Below are 15,021 nucleotides of genomic sequence, written 5' to 3'. Positions count from 1 at the left end.
CCATACAACTAGAGAAAAATCTAAGAAATCACCCTGCAACTATAGCAGCCTGACTCTGCCTGACCATTTCCTGCTCAAACAAGTTAGTTCCTGACTGCACGCCCCCTTCCCAGGGCTCTCTGACTGACAACCTGCTTAACCTATTAAGCAGGTTTCCTTACAGTTTGGCAGCCAATCAACGTTCTCCTTATGTTCTCTTTCCTTATATGAATATCTATAGTATATCTTGTACTATCTATAGTACAAGATTGTATAAAACTGACCATTATGTTATAACTGGGGCTCAGCCTTTGGATAAGAATCTGCTGAGCTGGTGCTGGCATCAATAAATGCTCCTTCCTGGTTCTAGCCTTGGTGTCTCATCCCTCTGTTCGAGAATCCTGAAACACAAATGGAAGAAGGTAGGACCGGGCAAGGATGTGAGGCTGCCCGATCCTGAGTGGCTGAGTGGGACAGGGGCTGCGTCTGTGCGTGGACTTTTTCAGTGACGTACCTGCTTGCTCTGAGCACCAGTGCTAGTTTGGCCATGCAGGGACTTAAGAGAGGACATTGAGTTGTCCCAGTGAGGGCTGAGGTGAGACTCACTCTGTACAGAAGTTCAGGTGGTATCCATTGTTCCTCCGTTGAGCCCTCCCCTATCCCAGTGCTTGGACGCAGCATTGCCATATTTGAGACATCATCGAACTGGATAACAGAGGTTGCTCTGCCCAGAGGATTCCCTGAAACTCCACCGCCCCCAACTCGTGGCCCCATCCAAGCCGCACGCAGGTGTATCCTCAGTGAGTCAAATGTGCCTTGCTGAGCAGTGCCTAGACTTACACTGGTGGCAGCTAATTGCAGTTTCTGGCGAGGCCTTTTGAGGCAACTATAAACACAGTATCTGTGGATTGCTCGCTGAATCTTAACAGGTGGTCCCAGAAGGGCGGAGGCTTGGGCTAAATATGGCCTGCAGCTGAACCCCTCTCAGGACTGTGGCACTGGACACCTATTATGCAAAGCCATGCTAATAAGACCAGGAGACTTAGAAGCTTTGCTTAGTACATAGAAACAGACACAGATAGGCAGCCAAAATGGGAAGACAAAGAAGCAGAAACCATATGAGAGAACAGAACAGAGATCAAGAAATAATGGAGTCAAGCAATCTAACAGATGCAGAGTTCAAAACACTGGTTATAAATATGCTCAATGAACTTATGGATTCAATGAGAACTTCAACAAAGAGTTAAAAAAACATAAAAACAGAATGGAAATTATAAAAGGGAACCAGTCAGAAGTGAAAAACACATTATATGAGATGAGAAGTATATTATATGGAATAAACAAAGTGAATAAAGAAGAGGATCAAACCATTGATATAGAAAATGGGAAAGCCAAGGACATTCAATCAGAATGGCAAGAAAAAAGAAGCCAAGACTATATTAATAATTTAAGAAGCCTATGGGACACTATTAAAGATAAAAATATCCATGTCATAAGGATAGCTGAAGAGGGAGAACAAGAAGTTGAATATATATTTGAAGAAATAATAATGGAAAACTTCTCTAACTTGTGAAGGAAATAGACATAAAACCCTAGTAAGCTCAGAGAATCCCAAAAACCAGGAACCCAAAGAGGCCCACACCAAGACACATCATAATTAAAATGCCAAAGTTTATATACAAAGAGAGAATATTAAAAGCAGCAAAAGAAAAGTAGTTAGTTACCTACAAGGGAGTGCCCATAAGACTGGCAGCTGATTTCTTAAAAGAAACTATGCAGAACAGAAGGGCTTGGCACAAAATATTTGATGTGATGAAAACCCAGGACCTACAACCAAGAATACTTTATCCAGCAAAGCTATCACTTAGAGTCGAAGGACAGATAAAGAGCTTCCCAGACAAAAATAAGTGAAAGGAATTTATCATCACCAAGCCATATTACAGGAAATGTTGGAGAGACTTCTTTAAGAAGGAAAAACATATACCAAAGACAAGAATAAAGAATAACAACTACAGTCCTATCAACAAATACCTCAAATGGAAAACAGTTAAGGGTATTACACTAAATGAAATGGGTCAGATAGAGAAAGACAAATATCACATGATTTCACGTACATGTGGAATCTAAAGAGCAGAATAAACAACAACAACAAAAGTGAAAATAAACTCATAGATACAAAGAATATATTGAGGGCTACTAGATGGGAGGGGCATGGAGGGGACAGTGAAAAAGGGTAAAGGGATTAAGAGGTACAAATGAATAGTTGTAGAATAGACATGGAGATGTAGAGTATAGCATGGTAAAGATGGTTAATAACGTTGTAATAAATATGTAAGGGGAAGAGGGATACTAGATTTAGTGGAGTAGTCACTTGGCGAGTTATGTGAATCTCAGATCACTATTCTATTCAACTGAAACTGGTATATTATTGTATGCCAACTATAAGTAAAAAAACATTAAACTGTACAATGTAAATACAAGCAACTAATTGTCTATTTCAATAAAGACAAAAAAATTTCAATGTTAAAAAAAAGCAAAAAAAAAAAAAAGTGCTTATTTCATTTATTTCTTCACTAGCAGAGCTCCCTAGTGGCTAAAGAACAAGAAGGACAGTCAGACTTAAGAGACCTGGTTTTTCTTGCATAGAATAATGAAATTGAAGGGGCCTTGAAATCTTCTAATTCAATTTCCTCATTTGACACATGGTGAAAATGAAACTCTTAGAAGGCTGGTAGCTTGTTCTAGCTTACCAAGCATAATAAGCCTAGAATTTGGCTCAGAACCCAGGGCTCTTGACTCCTGGTCTGCAGCTCTGCCAGTGCCAGGCTGTTTCTTTTATTATGTGACCTCTCATTCCCCAGCATGTTCAGCAAGTTACAGTGTCTCAAAAGAAGGGCCAAATAAATCTTGCTTTCACTTAAGAAAACAATGTCTCTGTGGTATAAGTGAAGGGAAAGAGAGTACTAGACTGCTGCAAGCTCACCTCTCCCTTCCCTCATCTCTGGCTTCAGCATCCTTGTTGGGAAAAGCAGCCTTGCTTCTGTGTGCCTCTATCACCACCACCACCAGCATAGACCAACTGTGATGGGGCTGAAGAGAACCATGGAGATTGGCGAGATGGCAGTCCTCAAAGTGCAAGGCAGCCAATACTCAGAAAAGCACATCTGTGCTGCTCCAGCATTTCTCTATTAGGGCCCTGAGGAACAGCCAACTGGTGAAAAGGGGACTTTGGGGAAAAGCTCTGGAGCTGTGTTTGCATTGACAAGCACATTGCTTTAACTAAAACTCCATGTTTACGTCAAAAGGTGTGACCTGTCTCACTAAATTGTTGGCTTCCTTTGTACAAAAACTTATTTGCAGTCTTCTGGGGCTCAGCACATTGCTGTGTGTTCAGTCTGCTTCTATCTCTCCATTCTCTAAACCACCAGGACAGTTAGAATCTTTATGTTAAAATTCACTAATTTATCCTCTCGTAATTGCAGTATGTATCCCAATCGCTTGCATGGCCCTTGGTCTTGTACCTCTGGTGAGATTCTAAGATCTTCATCGGCAGGATGTGCCCTGGGTTCCCTTTCACTTAACCTCTTACTGGACTTCTGCCCTACTCATCTTGCCATATTTATACAGCACGATCTTACTCACTCTCTTTAGAAGAGAGCTTAGATCCTAGGGCCTCTTGTATCGAATGGAGGGAAGTAAATATTTAAATTGTGTACCTTTGGTTCCAGATCCTGTTAATTCATTGCTCTTCTGATTCTCACAACAGCCTGAGAAGATGTCATTCCCACAGCTGAAGGGGCAGACTTGGACTTCAAAGCAGTTTCCACAATACAGGGGAAGGAATGCCCATGAACTCTCTTACAAGAAAATGAGTATTCCCAGAAAGAAACCACCCCCTCTCTCCTTTCTCTTCCCATGGCTTTTTCTGGAATCTAGAACTGTATTCTGACAGCGTATTCTGACTGGCTAACAAGGGGTTCAAGGATTATCAAAGATGGGATGTGTCGTGACTAAGGGCACTCAGAATTTATAACATAGCCAGCTAGCATCGAAGAATCCACATTTCTTCTCAACTCCGAGGTGGGGCACCAAATGAGGCTTTAAAGCAGGCTAGGCATGCCTGGAAATCCAGTTTAAGATATATCCCTCACCAACTAACAAAAGGCCCCATTTCAGCAAGTCTGCGCCTCCTGGAGAATCTTTACTTATACTTCCACAAACCCTCCTCCAATCAAAAGGCAAAAACATTCTCCTCTTTGTTTAAGACAAAAATGAACAAGTAAGGAAATGGATTTTATTCAAGGTATTGCAATAGAGAGAGCACCCTAGATATGAAGATCAGAGCGTCTAGGCAGGGTGGTTTTGCTTTAGACTTTCATAGGGGGGAAGATGCGGTGTTTTATAGTTGGAATTGATTGGTAATCAGAAGTTTCAATCAGGTGAACTGGAATCTTTATCTCCATGTCTAGCTAGTTTCAGGGGAACAGAGTTCTAATCTCAGCTAATCATTCACGATACAAAGAATAGGAAGTTGGAGGGAGTCTTAGTCTGCCCTTAGGAAAAAGGGAGCTGAGTCTTTGTCTGACCTTGACGCGGGGAAACAAAAGGGTCATCTGCAGTCTTATGTGAGTCGTGAAAAAGAGTGGAGAGTGAGTTTTATCTAAGTCATCGGAAGAAGGGTTGTTCTTCAGTGGGCATTCCCCGGAACACTGACAAATCAGGAGGTTTCTTAACCATTCCCTTCTCCGGAGCATAGGGCTCAAGTAATGTTCAACAATGTCACTCTCCTTTATCAGGGGAACTTTCTGGAAGCAAAAACCTGTACTTCCTATTATTGATTAAAAGGCTTCTTAAAATGTAAATTAAGTTGTTTAAAACAAGATAGAAAGACAAATGCCTTAAGAGGAGGCCTTTTTGGTCACACCGGTAAAGCTTCGCATACCTTTCTAGGCTTTCAACTGCAAGTACCAGAGAGCAACGCGCCACTTCTCCCACACTAAGGGCGGGAATCTAGAGCCTCGCTACATCTATGGAACGATCATTAATTGGCGGAATGATGGAAAGTGTAATTTTAGCGGGTCTTCATTTTTAGGAAAGTAATTTATAAGTTCTTCAAACAAGGCACGAACAAAGAAGCAATAAAGTAACATCGTCTCTAAGGGGAACAGAACACCGCACTCCAAAGAACGTACGGAACTAAGGGCGGAGCTTTGGCTGCTTTCCCAGGGGTCTCCTTTCCGGACAGGTCATGCTTCCTTACCGATGTGTCTTCTCATTGGCGGGTTGATAGGTGACGGCGCCTGCGCGCTGCGTTCCTCTGAGGGCGGTGGGCAGGCGCCATTTTGGCCCCAGAGGTGCTTCTGGGAAGACGATTGCCGACGCGCACGCTTGCCCGCCTCCTGGGTACGGCGTCTTCTGTCTGGGCTTCTAGGTCGAAGTGTTCGCGTTTACAGCTGCTGTTGTCCTACTCTCCTCACCCTCCAGACAGGCGGGAGCTTTTGAGCACCGGGCCGCGCCATCGGGGTCGCACCGCGGGGAAGGAGGTGACGGGGGCGGCGCGGCGCAGGGACACTCCCCGCCGAGAGCCCGCCTGGCATGGACTCAGAATATTACCGCGGCGACCAGTCAGGTGGGGCAGGGGCCGGGTCTGTGAGCAGGGTGGCGGGGCGGTTACCTGGCGGTGCTGGCCTCGCACCCTCTCTGGGGAAGGGAAGTGAGGCCCCGGGGCAAGGCCCCTCCCGGACTGGGCCTGATCTAGACTCTGAATCGGAGCGCGAGAGCTCTCTAGCCGGCTGCGGGCCGCGATCTTAGAACCTTGGGGAGGGGGTTCCCGAGGGAAAGCCGTCTTCTGAATCGGCAAAGGTTTTTGATAAAATTGGGAAGCCACTTTATTGTGTTTAGCGTTTACGTGCAAAGCCCTAGGGAAGGTCTCTCCTGTTACGGGGTCTTTTTCAGGAGTTGAGAGTGTTTTTCGAGAATCCAAGGGAACTGTTCGGTGGGGGTGGGAACTAGAGTGCGAGATCCTACCTAGACATTTTATTCCGAGTTAGGGCTAGTTTAGTCTCGTAACACTCGTTTCCTAGCCAAGAAAACTAGGACCCTTATTCAGATTGTATAATTATTTTAGTATAAGGCATGTACCAATGGCACTTACTGGTAATTTTTATTCCTTTCCTTCACCTTGAGATCTTTCCTCTTCTCATTGAAGTTTGGCCTCCTTTCTTACCTGTTTATTCAGTAAACACTTACTGGGCCCCACTCTGTTAACGCTGTGCTAGGCCCCAGAAATAGAAATGAATTAAGGCAGGACCTAGGGGCGGGGAGGCGGGCGGGAAGAGAAAACGTTACGTTTGCTTTCCCTTTGGGTCCTAGTCCAAATCGGTATCTATCAGAAGTACTGTAAACGTTAATCTCTTTTCTGTTTTAAGTTCACTTCGATTCTTAGATATGTGACGGAATAGTTACAACTAAAAACGCTTTTTTAAGCATGCACTGCTGTTTTGCTTAAAATATTTTCCTGGTGTTTTCACAGTAGTTTTTCAGTTCATTTGTGTTTTAAAATTATTTCTTAAATAAACAATTATGTATAATTCATGTTTAAAGATTAAGTGCTTAAAAGACATGGGAAAATAGTAGTTCTTAACTTTCTTTTAATATATATTTATCTCCCTATTCCTAATTTATGCTCTCTTGTTGCATCATTTTTAGGCATTCCGTGATGATTCCTTTTATGCTTTGATAGGACTTTAGCTTCTTAAAGCCCTCTTCCCCCCCCCATACTCTCATTGTTGCAATATAATTGTTAAATTTCAAAATTACTTTTTAAATTATGGCTGTATATTCTTTACTCTTTAGCTGAGTAGACTAACTCTTTAGTATGATAGTGATGCCACTCTTATGCAGCTTTTTAGTTTTCCTGTAGTTGATAGTTTTATTAACAATTTTTTTTTGATTTTTATTGAATTTCTAACCAAGTCTTCCCATATCCTCAAACAGCTCTAAATTCCTCTTAATACTTTATATTTTTAAGGTATTGGTTAAAGTGATGTAGAAATTCATTTTTACCATTTCATAATAGTATAGTTTATGTTTTACTTTAAGGAAATTACACTACTTCTGAACAGGAGTTCCTTGTGCTTTTCATTCATAAACAAATACTGTACGCCACGGACCAGGCAGTGTTCTGGGCTCGAGGGATCAGCAGTGAACCAAAATTCTTGCTCTTTTGACACTTTTATTCAATTGAGGAAGGAACCACATTAAACAAAATAACTTGATATAAGTCACATACTACATTAGAAGGCGGTAAGTAAGTGCTGTGGAGAAAATAGACTAAGTTTTTAAGAAAGTTGTAATAGTTGCAGAGCACACTAGATGTTGTCGATTTGGTCCTTAGTGATATTTCTTAAGCTTCACACTTTATGGTGTATTTTTGCTGCCATATATGTCACAATACATGTTATGATTATTGATATTTATGTGAGTATTATACTGGTTTCTTGTTTATAACATTAGCATCATTAGTCATGCTTCATCAGTGGTAACCTTTGCTCTTACATTATCCTTGATTCATTGTGTTCGTTTCAGCTGTAGATGTCCTCCATCTTACACCTTAAGTGGGTTTTTGTTTTATTTTTAAGCAGATGATGGTGGCGCTACCCCAGTACAGGATGAACGGGATTCAGGGTCAGACGTTGAGGATGATGTAAATGAGCAGCACTCTGGATCAGACACTGGAAGTGTAGAACGTCATTCAGAGGTATTGGCTAAACAACATCTTTGGGGAGGCTTTTCCCTTGCATTCTATGAGACCTGTTTTATTTAAAGAGTTGTAGACACCCTGTCACAGACAGGGTTTAGGCTTCAAGCACTGTGAGTAAAGGATTTTAAATTTATAGAGAACTGCTTTAAAAATAAACAGATAGGGATGGTCTGGTTACTTATGAAATTATAGGGAAGTAAGTTCTGATTTGGTCCCATTTTAGATATTATGTAGTTTCTAACTACTTATTGATTCAGAAAATGGGCCAGACCTTTGATATTTGATTGCTTCCCCATCCCCAAAAGGATGTCTTACCGGGGCAGTGAGCATTTGCAAACTGAAGATACACCAATTAAAATCAAAAGTTATGAAGGTTATCAACTGTCAAAAATTATATCAGAATATGGCTTTCTGAACTGTTCCAATGTACATAATTAACAAAGCACTTGTAATTTAGAAAGCTATTTTTGCTTAGTAATAAAGAGTAGTATTGGATCTTGTGTACAACATTCAACATATTATACATAACATTTTTAAAACTAATTTGTTTTCTTGGTTATGTAGTGTTGATTGTACAATGTTAAAATAATATTGAGACACTTCAATAAGTCAGTATGAGTTTTAGGTAAACACAAACTGAAATAGGAATAATAAAGGCGGCCAGGTTTTCTTTTAAGAACTTGATATGCCATGTATTTTGCTCAATTACACATGCACAGGAAGTTGTCCAATTTTTAAGTAGTAGATATAGTTGTTAGAGTTGTATTATTGACTCTATCCTTTGACATTTCATTAGTATATTCATATATCAAAGCAAATATTTATTGATCTCCTGCTATGTCAGGCTCAATGACTAAATGAGGTCCCACCACCAATATCTTTACTTTTTGGATTTATTTTCCAGTAGGAGGATAAGGACATTAAAAATATACTTTTTTAAAAAAAATTGTATAGTTTCATTGAAAATGATAAATGCTATGGATGAAGAAGGGAGAAAGAACGGAGTGAAGGATATCAGGATGAAGGGCAGATTTTGGTATCAAGTAGGGAAATATAGTAGGCCTTATTAAGAAAGTGATACTTGTATCAAGGCATGAAGGAAGGTGAAGGAATAGCTATATGGCTGTGTAGGGGGAAAAAATTCCAGGCAAAGACCCTAAGGTGGGAATGTGCTTGCTGTCTTTAAGGAACACCTAGGAGCTACTGTGGCTAGAGTGGCGTGAATAAAGGGCAGGTGTGATTAGAGAGCTAAATGGACTGGGAGAAAGTCTAACCATTTCGTTATTTTGATGTCATGTGGATTTTTGTACACTCTTAAACATTCAGACTAAATTCTGATTAATATAGTACTTGATAGGTGGAAATGACTTAATAGTGTGAACCTTGCTATGGTATATTTAGTATGTATATGGTATATCTTAAGTTTCTACTTTATAAAACAGCATCAGGAACTTGGCTCATGGTCTCATGATTCAGTTATAAACGTAATACAAGCTTTTACCTTTTAGCACTTTCAACTCCTTGTCTGTAATGAAATGGATTCTAAATAAAAATGCCAGTTGAAATTGGGAAATTATTAAAAATTATAAAGAAAATTAAAATCACCATACTATCACAGAAATAACTTAACTTTTTGATATTTTCCTACATTTTTAGTCTTCCTTGTATATAATGTATGTGTGCATTTTAAGTTACTTGAGGTGTTTCTATGTATATTTTATATCTACATAATTTCATCTCAGGATTATACCTTAAGTATTGCCCCATGTTATTAAAGATTCGCACTAAGCATAATTTTTAATGGTTGCATAATTCATAATATGGCTGCACTGTTACTTATTTAACAGTTTTCTAATTTTTGACATTTGGACTGTTCAGCTATTATAAATGGAGCTGCCGTGAACATTTTTATACATAAACGTTTGTCCTCATTTTTTGCTTGCTTAGAAATCTACCAAGAGAATTAACCAGAATAAAGAGGCTAAGATATTTTAAGGCTTTTCATAGATAGTCCTCTCCAGAAGGGTATCCTAATTTGCCGAAACTAGTAGTAGTTTGAGAGTGCCAGTCGTACCCTTTTTAAATGTTGAGTTTTTGTTAATGCTCTTTCACCTGTTTCAAATGGCTTCTGAGGAAAATTTTTGGATTGTTTTTTTAGAAGCTAATGTGATGTTAAAAGAGTACAATTTATTAAATGGAGCAGTGCAGATTACAAGCCACAAACCTAAAAGATGTGTATTAGCTTCCTATTGCTTCCTTAAGAACTTGACACATTCAGTGGCTGAAAACAACAAAGATTTATCTTACAGTTCTGAAGGTCAGAAGTCCAGATTGGGTCTCACTGAGTTAAAAATCAAAATTTCTCCAGACTTGTGTTCTTTCTCTGGGGAAGAATCTGTTTGCTTGTCTTCTCCACTTCTACAGGCCACTTGCATTTTGTGGCTGTGGTTCCTTTCTCCATCTTTGAAGCCAGCGGTATAGCATCTTCAAATCTCTTTTTCCACCCTCTGCTTCTGTTGTCATATCTCGGTTTCTTCCTCTGGCCCTCCTGCCTCCCTCCTGTAAGGACCCTTGTAATTGTATTGGGCCTACTACTCAGATAATTAAGGATAATCTCCCTACATCAAGATCCTTAATTATATCTGCACAGTCTCTTCTGCATGTTAAGTAATAGCCACCCATTCCAAGGACACGGGCATCTTTAGGGGACCCATAGTTTTGCCTACCATAAGTTTGTACTTATAACATGATTTTCCGAATAATGAGACTGAATAAAAAGTTTTTTCCATCTGCATTTTAGAGATTAAGCTAGTTTTCCTTTTTAAAATTCATTTCACTCCACATGCGTTTGTTTAAATCTCTAAGGAATACCTACAGTGAACATGTACACACACACACAGTCATTAAGATAGTGATCAGTATAAGAAATGCTGATAACATTTTGGAGACCTGTAATTTTTAAACTACTTTTAACAAAGGCACTATAGTTACTTAAAAATTATTTTTTCTTTAAATAATTGTACATGTCTATAAATTCTGACATGACAGAGCAAGCTTTAAGAAAATGAGTTTATTGTAGATAAAACATAATATGGAGGCTCTAAATCATTCTGTCTAGGAAGTTCTGTCTTTCTGTCATTGATAGGCTGGCCTGATGGCTATGTCTAATAGCATCTCTGTTCTTGCACAGTTGGCCTCTTTTTTTTCTTTTTTTTTTTTAAATTTTGCACAAAATCAGATATAGTGAAACTCAAAATTAATGCAAAAATATGAACAAAATATTAAAATCTTAAAGTTGAGATCAGTAAGAATGCTGTGCTGGTCCATATTGCAGCCCAAGGCAAAGGGAAAAATCAGTAATACTTATCCTATTTTTTAAATTTTAATTTTGTTATAGATATTTTTGCTTTGATCTTTGAAAATATGACCTGTCTCTTTTTTAATAGCTTTATTGAGATGTGTTTACATACTCATTTAGTTCATCCATTTAAAGTCTGTAATTCAGTAGTCTTTAATATATTCATAGTAGTGCACCCATCACCATAGTCAATTGAGAATATTTATATCAATTAAAAAGAAATCCTTTAGCTATTAGTTTTTTATTTTCCCCTCCTCTTCCTACCCATCCCTCCATGTTTTGGATATTTTATATGAATGGAATTATTTAATATATGGTTTTTTGTGACTGGCTTCTTTCACTTAATGTTTGCAAGGTTGGTCATGTAGCGTATATCACATTGTTTTATGGTAAATAATATTACATTATGTGCATATACCACATTTTCTTTATCCATTTGTCAGTTGATGGACATTTAAGTTGTTTCTACCTTTTGGCTGTTATCAGTAATGTTCCTGTAAACATTTATGTAGAATTTTTTGTGTGGGCATATATTTTTATTTCTTTTGGGTGTGTTCCTAGGAGTGGAATTGCTAGGTCATATGATAACTGCTTGATTGTTTGAGGAACAGCCAGACTTTTTCCACTGTGGCTGCACCATTTTTGCATTGCCACTAGCAATGTATGATGGTTCTGATTTTACCATATCCTTGCCAACTCTTGTTAATACCTGACTTTGATCATAGACATTTTAGTGGGTTCGAAGTGGTATCTCATTGTGGTTTTGATTTGCATTTCCATGTTGAGCAATGATGTTGAGTATCTTTTTATGTACTTATTGGCCATTTGTCTATTGGAGCAATGTCCATTTAGATCATTCATTTTTTAATTTGCTTGTCTTTTGTGTTTTTGAGTTGTAAGAATTTTTAAAAATAGTCTAGATACAGGTCCCTAGATCACTGATTTGCAAATACTTTCTCCCATTATGTGAGTTGTCTTTTCACTTTGTTGATGTTTACAGCACTCAAGTTTTTAATTTTAACGAAGTCCAATTTATCCATTTTTTTCTTTTGTCACTTGTGCTTTTAATGGCATTTCTAACAATCCTTTGCCAAATTTAGTCATGAAGATTTACCCCTCTTTTATTTTAGGAGTTTTACAGGTTTAGCTCTTATATTTAGGTCTTCAATTCATTTTTGAGTTAATTTTTATGTATGCATTGAGATAAGTACCTAGTTAAATTCTTTTTCATATGGCTATCCAGTTGCTTCATTGGAAGGTCTTGGCATCCTAGTCAAAATTCATTTGACCATAAGATGTATGGATTTATTTCTGGACTTTCAGTTCTAATCCATTCATATCTGCGTGTCTTCTTGTGCCTGTACCACAGTGCCTGAATATATTTTGATGTTAAGAAGTGTGAGTCCTTTTTTCCAAGATTGTGTTGTCTGTTCTGTGTCCCTTTCAGTTACATATATATTTTAGTTTGTCAATTTCTGCAGAGAAGTTAGCTGGAATTCTGGTAGGGATCACCCTGAATTTGTAGATTAGTTTGATGAATGTTATCATCTTTACAGCATAGGTCCATTGATCCATGAATATGGGTTGTCTATTTAGGTCTTTAATTTCTGTCAACAATGACAGTGTACAACAATTTTCAGTGTACAAATGCATTTCTTTGTAAAATTTAAAGTATGTTATTTTTCTAATGCTTAGTGGAATTCCATTATGATTTTTATATTAAGATTGTACCCATTTTTCCTATTCTAATTTACTTCATTATGGCCTCAGAACATAGTTTATATTATTTCTGTCTTTTTACATTTATTGAGGTTTGTTTTATGGTCTAGCACATGGTCCATCCTGGAGAAGGTTCCATATGCACTTGAGAAGAATGTTTATTCTGTCTTTGAATCAAATGTGTGTCTCCTGTAGTCAGTATATAGTTGGGTCATGTTTTTTAATCCAACCTCTGTTTCCTGATTGGCTTATTGAGCTCATTCATGTGTAATGTTATTGATAGAATTAGAGTGTAATTTTACTTTGTGTTTTCATATGGCTCATGTTTTTTTGTTGTTGTTGTTCAACTGTTCTTTATTGCTTTCTTTGTCATGAAGTGAATATTTTCTAATGTAGCATTTAATTTTTTTTTTGAGGTCAATTTTTTTTATTATTATTATTAGAAAATAAGAATCTTTAAATAACTTAGAATAATTCAACTTAGTTATTAAATCTTTAACTAGACAAATTGGGCCATAACCATTGTGCCTTTTGGGATACTCAGTCCTATTAGAGGTTCAGATCTTTTCCCAAGGGGAGGACATGGCACACATATGTAATGTTGTTTTCAGCTTTACTGAGATATAATTAACAAATAAGGTTATAAGGTACTTAGATATTTGAAGTGTACATTGTGATGATTTGATATATATCATCATGAAAGAACTCTTCCTTTCTGGTTAATCAATATATTTATCACTTCACATATTTATCTTTTTGTGTGCATGTGTGAAAACATTTAAGCTCTGTTTTCTTAGCAAATTTCATTTATATAATATAGCCACCATGTTATACAGTAGATCCTGGAACCTTATTCATATTACGGCTGAAAGTTTGTACTCTTTTACCAGCCCCTCCCTATTTCCCTCATACTCTAGTCCCTGACAACAAATTTTGTATTCTGTTTCTCTGAATTTGACTTCTTTTTTGGATTCTACATATAAGTGATACCATGCAGTGTTTCTCTTACTCTGTCTGGTTTATTCCACTTAACATAAAGCCCTCAGGGTCCATCCATTTTTTTGCAATAGGTAAGGTTTTCTTCTTTCTTGTGACTGAATAATATTCCATTGTATATGTATACCACATCTTACCCAGTGGTCACCAACCTCTTTGACACTAGGGACCAGTGCTCCTGTGAAAATGCCTGATGATCTGAGACGAAGCTGAGGTGGCAATGCTAGCGCTGGGGAGTGGCTGCAAATACAGATGAAGCTTCGCTCACTCTCCTGCTGCTCACCTCCTGTACTGGTATGTGGTCTGGGGGTTGGAGACTCCTTTTTTCTGTTCATCTGTTGATGGACACCTATCTTATTTTCCATATCTTGTCTGTAGTGAATAATGCTGCAGTAAACATGGGAATACAGATATCTCTTCAATACCCTGTTTTCATTTCATTTGGATATTTACCCACAAACAGGATTGCTGGGTCATACGGTAGTTCTATTTTGAATTTTTTGAGGAACTTCTATGCTGTTTCTCATAGTGGCTGTACCAGTTTACATTCCCACTGATAGTGTGCAAGGGTTCTCATTTCTCCACATCTTCACTAACACTTTATCTCTTGTCTTTTTGATGGCATTCATTCTTAACAGGTTTGAGGTGATACTATTTCATTGTGGTTTTGGATTGCATTTCTCTGATGGTTGCTGATGTTGAGGACCTTTTCATGTTACCTGTTGGCTATTTGTATGTCTTCTTTGGGAAAATATCTACTCAGTTCCTATGCCCATTTTAAAAGTAGATTTTTATTTTTTGGTATTTTATATGAGTTTTTTGTGTATTTCGATTATGAACCCCTTATCAGATATATTATTTGCAGCTATTTCTCTCATTCATTAGGTTACCTTTTCATTTCGTTGATGATTTTCTTTGTCGTGCAGAAGCTTTTTAGTTTGATGTAGTCCCACTTGTTTATTGCTTTTATTGCCTTTGCTGTTGGTGTTTAATCCAAAAAAAAATTATTGCCAAGATCAATATCAAGGAGTTTACGCACTATGTTCTAGGAGTTTTATAGCGTCAGGTTATAAATTAAAATTTTCAGTCCATTTCAAATTAATCTTTCTATATGGTATAAGATGGGGAAAGGTCCCGTTCCATTCTATGTAGCTCTTCGTTTTTCCCAGCACCTTTTATTGAAGAGACTACTTTTCTCATTTTTTTA

At 38.0% G+C, this 15,021-nt stretch overlaps 2 protein-coding genes across 8 annotated transcripts in view; one reads left to right on the top strand and one right to left on the bottom strand.

The window, feature by feature from the left end:
* The window catches only part of MYO7B (myosin VIIB), a 122,975-nt gene extending 117,628 nt beyond the window's left edge, over positions 1 to 5,347 (bottom strand). The window contains exon 1 of the mRNA XM_036237990.1: positions 5,240 to 5,347. The gene's annotated coding sequence lies outside the window, so the exon portion shown is untranslated. The remainder of the gene's footprint in view (positions 1 to 5,239) is intronic.
* IWS1 (interacts with SUPT6H, CTD assembly factor 1) overlaps positions 5,317 to 15,021 on the top strand; it is a 41,405-nt gene continuing 31,700 nt past the window's right edge. For 3 of the 7 annotated variants that reach the window (XR_004955988.1, XM_036237997.1, XM_036237996.1), the window contains exons 1-2: positions 5,348 to 5,608; positions 7,620 to 7,738. Coding sequence is in view for 6 of the 7 variants with exons in the window: in XM_036237997.1 (XP_036093890.1) it covers positions 5,575 to 5,608; positions 7,620 to 7,738 (153 nt within the window). In the remaining variant the exon portion in view is untranslated. Of the gene's footprint in view, positions 5,609 to 7,619; positions 7,739 to 14,056; positions 14,109 to 15,021 lie in introns of those variants that run through there. The other 4 variants (XM_036237994.1, XM_036237993.1, XM_036237995.1 and 1 more) reach the window with 4 other exon arrangements.

The sequence above is a fragment of the Rousettus aegyptiacus genome, unplaced genomic scaffold (genome assembly GCF_014176215.1).
Source record: "Rousettus aegyptiacus isolate mRouAeg1 unplaced genomic scaffold, mRouAeg1.p scaffold_m13_p_2, whole genome shotgun sequence".
NCBI classification, from domain to species: Eukaryota; Metazoa; Chordata; class Mammalia; order Chiroptera; family Pteropodidae; genus Rousettus; species Rousettus aegyptiacus.
Note: the sequence above shows the minus strand (reverse complement) of the source record. Positions and strands in the feature narration are given on the sequence as shown.